The sequence below is a fragment of the Triturus cristatus genome, chromosome 4_2 (assembly GCF_964204655.1).
Source record: "Triturus cristatus chromosome 4_2, aTriCri1.1, whole genome shotgun sequence".
Taxonomy (NCBI): Eukaryota; Metazoa; Chordata; class Amphibia; order Caudata; family Salamandridae; genus Triturus; species Triturus cristatus.
In genome coordinates, this window is record NC_140586.1 from 251,096,592 (window position 1) to 251,107,227 (window position 10,636).

The 10,636-nt window shown below is 43.6% G+C and overlaps 1 protein-coding gene across 1 annotated transcript in view; it reads right to left on the minus strand.

Moving 5' to 3' along the window:
- The window catches only part of LOC146833577 (cytochrome P450 2D15-like), a 370,438-nt gene extending 364,823 nt beyond the window's left edge, over window positions 1–5,615 (minus strand). Inside the window, exon 1 of the mRNA XM_085601434.1 lies at window positions 5,290–5,615. Coding sequence (XP_085457560.1) covers window positions 5,290–5,499 — 210 coding nt within the window. The 5' untranslated portion in view covers window positions 5,500–5,615. The remainder of the gene's footprint in view (window positions 1–5,289) is intronic.
- Window positions 5,616–10,636: the final 5,021 nt, after the last annotated feature.

Consider the following 10,636-nt stretch of genomic DNA (forward strand, 5'->3'; position numbering starts at 1 on the left):
TGGATGACGTCATCAGTGATGTCATCAGTGATGTCATTTGAGATGTCATCAGTGATGTCATCAGTGATGTCACTGACCATGTCATGAGTGATGTAATATGTGATGTCATCAGCAGTGCATTGCAGGGGCGCAAGTTATAGTTAGCTGAACTAACTATAACAGGGGAATATATATATATATATATATATATGCATTCATATATATGTATGTGTATATCTATACATACATAGATATATAAACATATATATACACATCTGCATATCTATATAAATACAAATATAAATGCATGCATACATATACATATATGCATACATATGCATGTTATGTACATGAAAGTTTTAAAAACACTAATAAAAGCAAAGCTAAAAAGCCACCTAATTGCAAACAGAATTGCTTAAACTTAAACGAGGGCGAGACCTATTGCATTTTCAATGCTTGTTTTATAAGGTGATGAACTGGACTACAAGTCCCAGACTGCACAACAAAAACATCAACTAGGTAAACTACTCTCACATGGAAAAGGGACAGCTGATAAAGCTGTAAATAAGAGGAGTCCATATATTTGACAAGTTGTTTTACACAAGTTTAATTTGAAAGTTAGACTTGCTGACCTATCTTACAGCTAAGGCTAGAATTACCACTTTTGGAGGGTGGAAACGTTGGGCGGTGTAGTCAAGGTCGGACTGACCTTAGGGCAATCGGGCAGTGCGCAGTGGGCTCCTCTGATATATTAGTGTGTGAGCCGCTTTTTTTTTAAACATTTTGAGGGCCAGTTTTATGGACGGGGTGATGTTTTTTTCCTGTTGATTTACCCAATATTGCCACAAACGTTGCCTGCAGCAAACACAATTGGATGCAGTCTCCAATAAATCGCGAAACACCAATACAGCGTGCCTTTAAAAGTTCGAAACTAGCCCGATTTGAAAATATGGGCCATTTTTAGGTCACGCTGAGTCCAGCGCATGCGCTGACTCGGAGAGACATTTTGGAAGGGACTTTTCAAAGTGCTATCGCTGGCATAGAGCTACAGTGCACGAGGCGTGCACGCGCGCAAACAGCCATATGGCTTTACGTCACTCTCCCTCATAGCCTCCTCTCCGCCCCCTTCCCTGCTGCTATTTCAAACCAGTTTTCTTATGCACAGAACTCCCGCTTCTCCCCCCCCCCACAGATCACGTCTCGCGGCCAATACTTGTTTAAATAGACATTGATTACACAGGCGAAAAGTCAACAATAGTGCCTGCCGCCCGCAGCCCCCTCACACCTCTGGGCGCTGCCCGCTTTTACATTAACAGCTTTCTCCTATTGCAAGCAGGACATACTTTACTGCAACTGTGTCGCTTTTCAACTTTCTGATGACTTTTACATTATATGTGGCGGTTTCGCCCGGCATGATGCGGGTGCCGCCTTTCATTTGTTTTACACGCCGCTTCACATTAAGAGCATTTTGCCGTCCGTTGCATGCTTCTTGAAGTTATTTCCCCTGATGCTGCTTCGCATTTCGAGCCTCCCCGCCACATGATATACATTAATTACGCAGGCGCAAAGTCAACAATAGTGCCTGCCGCCTGCAGCCCCCTCACACCTCCGGGCGCTGCCCGCTTATACATTAACAGCTTTCTCCTAGTGCAAGCAGGACATACTTTACTGCAACTGTGTCGCTTTTCAACTTTCTGATGACTTTTACATTATATGTGGCGGTTTAAGAGCATTTTGCCGTCCGCTGCATGCTTCTTGAAGTTATTTCCCCTGATGCTGCTTCGCATTTAGAGCCTCCCCGCCACGCGATATGCGTGCTTTCCCTTTAGCGATAACACAGTACAACAAAGGAAGGAAGTCTCAGAAACCGTCCCTTGGGCACAGCCATCGCAGGTAAACTGCCTCGGATGCAGGAGCAGTGTACGTTTCCCAAAGCCTTAACCCCTTCAGTGCCCATGACGAGCTGGACTCGTCATGGGCCGCGGTGGTGCTGTGCCCATGACGAGTCCAGCTCGTCATAGACCCCGCCCGCTAATGCAACGGCCGGCACTGGGCGGGGAAAGGGGCGGGCACTGAAGGGGTTAATAAAAAAATAAGTATCTGTACAATCGGAGCCCTGGACGTTCAAAGAGAGCGCATCGATGTGATGGTGGCTTACACAGCATCATGTAGAGCTGCCCATTGTATGCTTCTTTATTGCACTTGCAGAAGTCTGCTACTCACTTTGTAACTGGTGAGAAAAGTTGTATTTTTCTTCTAAACATAAGTGCCCACCACCAGGTACACAGACTGGCATTCGCAGCTAAATCATTTACCGTTTATTTCTATAAACATTGATTTGTGCCCCGGCGTCTCCTCTGAGTTTCGTCCACAAATGAGTCAGATTTCTCTGAGTATTGAGTAGAGTCAAGAAAACGGGGTTGCAGTCCTGGCTCCAATGCTTGGCTGAACTATGTGATCCTGGGCAAAAAAAGCTTCTCCGGGTCCTTTATTTGGCGAAACCAGGAGAGATGAGAAAATAACTAAACAGGGCTTAAAGTGCAATCATATGGGTGTCTTTTATTCTGCAGGGTGACTCACAGAATATATGACACATAGAGTATTTTACGTGAGATGAACACGTCACACTCTTCACGGGCACCTTTAAACTGGGCAATAGTAGCATTTGTGGTTTACTGCGCTTAGACATGCCACAAATATGGCAATAAGCGCTATGTGTTTTAGTATTGCTCTGCTGTTATAATTATTATGATCACTACAAATGTCACCCTGGCCTCACCACACAGAGCAGTTGCCTTTATGATGCCAGGTGCAAATTAAATGATGCTCAGTGCTGGTCTGGTTGTATTGTCTGTATTTGTAAAACATCGTTTTTCTTGGCTTGTTTTAATCAATTTTATTCCACAGTTAATTAAACTCTAGCTTTACAATTACTCGGCAGAATGAAATACATTCTTATCAGCAATTTAAAATGACACCTCGGAGCAATTCAAACCCTAGTATATAAATTAATTGCACAAAAGGTACCTCCCACGGATTTCAATGGTTGAATATGAGAAAAAAAGAAACTCCTTCCTGTGAGGTAGGAGCTTAAAAATTCACAAAATATAGGCTAGACCTGCACCTCCTGTTCTAGAGACCTCTGCGTCCCTGCACTAGTGTTGTTTTGAGGTTTAGGCCTTCAGTTTCCTCTAGCTGCAAGGATATTTTTGAGGCCGTTTGTTACATTCTGATGCTGTCTTTTGGTAACTGTGGTGGCGCCAATCTTTCTTTCTTTCTTTCTTTCTTTCTTTCTTTCTTTCTTTCTTTCTTTCTTTCTTTCTCTCTTCTTCTTTCTTTCTTTCTTTCTTCAGACATTGCCCAGAGGTGTTAGAGTGCTTTACAAAAGATATAGAACATTACACAACAATCAATATTTACACTGAACACACTGAACATAAATATAGAGCACAGGATGCAAACAGCCCGGAGGAGAGGCGAAGTATGGTACTGTATTGAGGTGGTGGGCTCAGTGCAAAGATTGGGACCAAGAGGTTTGTGGGGAGATGAGAAATCCACTGAATGCCCATATTTTGGTATACTTGATCTTGAACAAATACATTTCTTTCTCACAAGAAAATGTACATACGTTTTAGGTCGAGCCTGGGCAGCATATGCGCTGCTTTGCGAAGCATGCTGTGTTTGGGTAGGGACTTGAGCCCCACCCACTTTCTGCCCATATTTTTCATTGGCTTGTGTCATTGTCCACTGTACACTATGGCTGTTTATTGGTCAATAGGCTTAGTAGTCCCTCCTTTGTACCGCCTTGTCTCATTTTGTAACGTCCAATGGCGACACCCCCTGTTACGAGTGTTGTTACTTGGTAGGCTTTAATTGCAGCCTCTGAGCACTATTTCTCAAACAGCAGCAGGCAGGACACGCTCTCTCCTACCGCTTAAAAAAGAAATTATAGCACAAATGCATACGCAATGCAATAGGTCTCGCATTTGCTAGAGTTTAAGCTATTGGCATTGTAAAAGACAATGCCTTTTATTTATCTGTTTTAAAAACAACAAATAAATAAAAGGCAATTGTCATTTAGAATGCCAATAGCTCAAACTCTCATAAATGCAAGACCTATTGCATTGAAAATGCTTGTATTAAATGGCTTTTAACATTAGCACTTTCTTCCTGACAAATTAAATGAAATTTCATAACTCTCCTTGAAATAATGGCATGAGATTGTCTGCAGTGAGCCTGCCTTAACCCTTAAGAGGTAGCGAACTGCGTGTGCGCAGCTCACAGATACAATCTCATCATATTGTGGTTCATGTGTGCAAGTGTGTTTTTCAGTTTTCCTGGTTGTGAGCGATTTTTGCAAGCAACATGGTCGATTTTTGTACCCAAACAATCCGCAAAGGACTTATGCCTATGTAAATAATTACTAATGGTAAATTCTAAAAAGAACAGGAAGTGAATTATTCACATCAGAGCACACTCCCAAGCAATGCTCATAGAAGTCACTCACAATGGCTGATCTTAATCATATATGAACAGGCAGCTGTCGTAACTTTACTTGAATGAATATCCCAGTGTCTACTTTACAGCAGCAACCTAAATGTGGAAGGTGTTTTTCCAACACAGTTCAGGCCAGTGACCTTTACACATTTACCTCATGCATTGTCCTAAGCCGCTTTCGGAGTCCAACACAATATGTAGCACAGAGTAAACCAAGATGCATCTCTGCTCACATAAGAATCATTATTAATATGCAGATACTGCAATATCTCACAGAAACAGAGGAAAAACAGACCACCACCTAAATGTGGCCACCAAATGCTTGCAATAAAATGTTAAATTAAAACAAAGTCACTGATGTGGCAATCTTTTCAGTTGTGTGATGCACTTTACTATTGTTTATATGAAGGTGACGAGAAGATCAATTCGTCACTCAACCAAACACTCAAATTGCGGGTTGGTACAATGTCACTTAGATACTTTAACATAGCAACTTTAACAAGCATTGGCATAGCCAATACGTCTCGCCTTTGAGACCTCATAAGTGTTTCTCCATGCAACAGTTAATGTTGTTGCACCAAGAATATTATGTTGCATAACTAAATACTTATAAGGTCCCAAAGGCGAGACCTATTGGCTATGCCAATGCGTGTTTTAGCTTTCTCGTTTGCTAACGGGGGCCGCTTTTATTTTGGTGGGCGGGTCTATTTCTTGCCCCACTCCTACCATGTGTGTTGTGCGAGTTTTAAAGCCTGGTTAGCCACACCACCTCTTCCTCTCCAGCCCCCCCCCCCCCCCCTCACCACAGTTTACCTTATCGAACGACGTTGGTAGGTTATGAAAATCCACCTGCAGCAAGTTCCCGATGAAGGGCCAGGACGGAGGGCCGGGTGGGTAGGAACTCCCGCCTTTCCTGCGCTTCATGAAGTCTACTAAAAGGATGAAGGTGACGAAGAAGAGGAACAGGGAGGGCGCGTGAAAGCAGGAGGCCAGTAGGCTCTTGAGGGCAGCCAGCAACTCCATTATTTCCAGACTCCTCTGCGCCTCTCTTCCAGACTCCTCTGCGCCTCTCTTCCGGGCTCCGCTGTGCTTTCAGCTTCTCTGTTTCACAACAGGTCCTTGCCTGCCGAGCCCTGTATGAACTCGTAGCTCCGCCCTTCAGCTTTGCTCCAACCTCTGCTGCTTTCCGCTGTAAAAGCATTGCTCTTGTTATCTCTATTATTCTCACCTTTTATTTCCTTACTTCGTTTTCTCCACTTTGATACGGGTTTGTTTAGTGGGACCTTTTCTTATACTGACAATCTTTCTCTCTAGCTCGTTCTAGCCGTCCCTCCACCCCACCCCCCTTTAGCGATGTTTCTCTTTCACCTTATTGTTTTTCTTTTTCGCCTTTTGTTTTTTTCTGTTTTCGCTGATTCCTGTGTGCACACTGAATTCTTCTTTCTTAACCATTTTGCCTCTGTTTTCCCTTGATCTCACTCCATTTTTTTCATTTCGCCCTCTCTCCCTTTTGCTTTTTTCCCACTATAACTATTGCCTGCTTACATACTTACTTGCCATTTTCTTTGTCTCATTTTTTGTTTCATTTTCTCCATTTCACCTTATATCATCTCCGTCCCGGTCATCTTGCCCTATTTGAATCTGCTTTTTTTTTAATCCTGTGTTCTCTTCACCCGATTTATTTTATGTATTTAAATGTGTGTATGTAGCAGGGTTCACCCAAGAGGATGTTATAGCGCTTTACAGAGAGCCCCAAGATATTGTGAATTAACAGATAGTCCTTTGATGGGTTTGAGATGACCTGAAAGTTGCAAGTATTTATAGTAGGGACCCTTTCAAGTTGGAGACACAATACATCAGTTCAAATAATGGCCATCAGTTTCAGGAGTAGGGGATCTTCAGCCAATTTTGTAAACATATGAAGGCAGGGTGATGTCAAATTCTTAAAGGGATGCCATTTGTATTTAATTAGTGCTGTGGGGATAGGGTCGAATTTCTTCTTGTTTGTAATCAGTCTTGGGGCTGCATGGAGGACAGCTTTCCAACGGGCTGCCCAGTAGGGTGGCCACCTTGCATGGAGGCAAATTCAGGACAGGGTTGCAAAAAAAAGTCAGGACAAAGGGTCAAAATTCCAGACAAAAATTCCGGACATAAGGAGGAGCGGCCATACCCAAACTGGGTATTAATGTATTTGTTTACTATTTTTCATATTGCACTACTATTTCACTGTGCTGTGTATGAGATTGCCTCTAGGAAGTGGTTAATATGTAAAAAAAAAAAAAAAAAAAACAGTGTTGGGGATATCGGCAGGTGGCAACTTGCACCAGCCAATTTCTCCTGTTAGCGCCGCCTAAAGCCCAACCAACTACTAACCATGAAAGTGGGAGAGGATGTGGCGTAATGGCAAGAGCTGCCAACATCGGAGCTGGAGAACCAACTTCGAGTCTCGCATTGGCTCAACATCCTGTGATTCTGGGCAAATCACTTAATCTTCCTGTAAATTAATTGTGTTCTTAACTGGTGCTCATGAAAAGCACCGGTGTTGATGATTAAGTGCTGGTGCTGAGCACTGCAAACCACCGGCTCAAATTAAGCACTGCCTTTAGGTATGCTACATTCAGATGGCGCATTTTGTCCTTGTTCAATAGTAAATTGATGCCCTTGAGCACGGTGTCAAGGGCATCACTCCTACCCAAATACACCCAATATTTCTTGGAGAGAAAGCAGCAGCAACATTTTGGTTATGTTTCTAAACATTTAATTACACATGGCAAACAGTTTGAGAAACATTAAGGTAAGTGACTTTTTCACTTTCTGCGAGTTTAGGCAAGTTGAACAAGGAGTCAACAAAGTGTACGAATTGTCAGGTGTCCCTTATGTCATGGCCAATATCTTTTTTTATGGATGGAGGAACAATACAGGCTAATGAAGCATATACAAGTGAGGTTTTTACAAAGGATCCATCTTGAACTGAATTACTTGAATGTGCTCTCAAATGTCACTATCAAGCAACTAGACCCATGAAGTAATTTGATTTGATCTAGATCACACAATTTAGTCATGAGGGTGAGCCAGGATTTAAACCCTGGTTTCCTGTTGACACTCTGTGCAATTAAGCAACTGACTAGATTACTATCTTTTTCTCAGTCCCCTTCAGCACCAGAGGACAGTGTTTTTTTTTCTCAAATCTGTCAGATGAATAGTACACTGTGTTAAGTAATTACAGATCACAGGTTAATTTGAAACAATCTCTAAAACAAATGTATATAGTGAAGGTTAGGGACTGCAGGACAGCATATGCTAAGATCAATGGCTTGCTCAGTGGTCGAAGGGCATTAAAAAAAGTATGGATACTGTGATACTGAGTGCAATGGGGATGTATGTGGTCAAAGAGCGTGGAGGTGGACCAAAGGAGTAGCTAAAAAGAACAAAATATTCTGTGACTATTTTTGATCTTTCACCGTCAGGTACCTGCATTTAAAATAATGCACACCTTAAATGTAGGTTTAAAAAAATCTGTGGGAAATACACTATTTTATGTTATGAAACCTTTGCTGGTTAATGTGATCACTGCGGATGTATGCGTGTGCAACCAGGAGCTCATAGAACTGAATTCTGTTTGGTCCAGCAGGGAACAGTAACTTGTGTATTTTTAGTCCTCGGAGGTCCTTGCCTGTCACAGAAATCATTGTGAATGAGTAAGTCATTATTTTAAATTTGCATTACACACAACATAAGATAGGCTGTCAGAAAATGTGGACATAAATTTATGTTAAAATCAAAAAAGCATTTCCAAAATGTACATTGGATATGGAGATTGCACGTAGTGCAAACAGTTTTACAACTGTCCATTAAATGCACACACACCACAATTCAACTTGGAGCACCCCCTACAATACCTCTCAAAAAGAATAAATGTTTGTCTTCAGGAAGCTTAAATTGTATCCATTAATTGACGTCACCTCTACCGGCTCCCAAGCAGCCTTTACATTTACAGGTGAACCAACTGCACAGATCTACATTTCTTTTCAGGCAGCCGGCACCCTGATGAGAAGGATAGTTTATTGTTTAGTGTCTGTCCCTACCTCAGGATCACAGCACAGGAGACCTTCCACTTCAGCCGTAGCATTTAAACTGTAACATAGGTCTTTTAGCACAAAGGCCAAAATTATGGACAAATGCCATCTGTTAAAAATGGGGGTCTCTAGTTGGCAGAGGTAGGTACCTTTGTCCAAATAGGGACCCTGGCTTCTAGTCAGGATAAGGGGGATACACACTTTAGATTAATCCTGCTCACCCCCTTGGTAGCTTGGCACGAGCAGACAGGCTTATCCCAAAGGCAATGTGTAAAGTATTTGTACCAGCACTCACAGTAACACAGTGAAAATACCACAAATGGACACCACACCAGTTTAGAAAAATAAAATATCTTTATCTAAACTAAACAAGACCAAAACTACAAAAATTCAACATACAGATACTCGGTAAAATGTCTTTAGAAAGGATGTTACAAAAATAAGCTTATAGAAATTAAATAGCATCAACTGGGGCTATCATGACGTCAGGACAGCAAAAAATCCAAAGTACGGCGCCGGTCGGGCGTGGAGTCACACAGACCCCCAAACAACAGTACCTTGGAAAAATGAAGTGGGTGACGATGCACGGCTTTGAAGAGGGCCGATGTCTGATCCGGTGATGGTGCGACGTTGGTGGGTTTCTCAAGTCACCCTCGGCGGTTATCGGCACCTCGATAACAAGATGCAGGTGCTGGCAAAGACGGCCGATCACTGCCGGCTTCGGCGGGCGTCAGGGCTGCGGAGCAGGCCAGGCACTCCGTCGTTCACTTCACGAGCGGCTCTCCGGGCCTCCGTGCAGGTCGTGGCATCACAGCGGAGGCGGCGGCGGCAACAGGATTCCTTCCTTCTCTTTAGTTTCTTCCATCTCCCAACAGCAGTAGCAACCTTCAGAGAACCACATACAGTTACAGGCACTTCCTGGCAGGTCAGCACTCCCAGCAAGGAAGTTCAGGGGAACTGGTAGTGAAGTCCTTTTGTTCCTGGGACTTCAAAACAGGCGGCCAGCTCTTCTTCAGGCCCTTGGAGACTTTCCTTAAGCAGGGGAAACAGCAAAGTCCTTCTTCAAGCAGGGGGCTCAGCACACCGCAAAGCCCTTCTCCTTTCTTTGGCAAAAACACCAACTGCAGGCCAACCCCAGACACACAGCAAGGGCAGTACTTCTCCTCAGTTTCTTCAGCTCTTCTCCTCAGCAAAGGTTCCTCTTGATTCCAGCAATAGTCTAAAGTTCAGGGGTTTTAGGTCTAGCACTTATACCCCAAAATGTCTTTGATCCCTTTGTGCAAGGGGCTCTGAGCCCAGTCCAAACCAGTTCTGGGGGCACTCTGCCAACGCACAACAAAATCCTTTGTCAGTGTGGGCCTTGGTTTCAGACCCACCACAGGGGGGCGGAGCCATGATTGTGGAAGGCAGGCACAGCCCTATTCAGGTACAGGTGCTACTCCTCCCACCACTCCAAATGCAGATCAGGCCTATTCAGCCTTGTGCTGACTCATCCAGATTCCTGGTGCCAAGGCAACTCCCCAGCCCCTGTTACTCCAAAGCCGGACAGTCAATCCACAATCAGGCAGAGGCACACAGAAAGGTTGAACAAGAAAATAGTCACTTTCTACAAGTGCTATTTTCAAACACAGAATTTAAAAACCATCCTTACTAAAAGATGTTATTAAATTCTGAGTTCAGGGAATCCAGACTCTAATTTTCCATCTTACTCCTATGGGAAGATCTGCTTGTAAAATGTTACAGAGCATTCCCCATTCTGTCCTATGGGCAAGATAGCCTTTCAATAGTGAAAAACAAAATTGGCAGTATTTCACTATCAGGACATGTTACACACACCAGTACATGTCCTACCTTTCACATTCACTGTACCCTGCCCAGGGGGGGTACCTTGGGCCTACCTTAGGGGTGTCTAATGTGCAAGGAAAGGGAAGGGTAAGGCCTGGTAAGTGGGTGCACTTGCCAAGTCCACATTGCAGTTAACAAACTGCGCCCAGGCACTGGTGTGGCAGGCCTTAGACCTCTTTTCAGGGCAACTCATGTGGGTGGCACAATCAGTGCTGCAAGCACACTAGTAGCATTTGAGT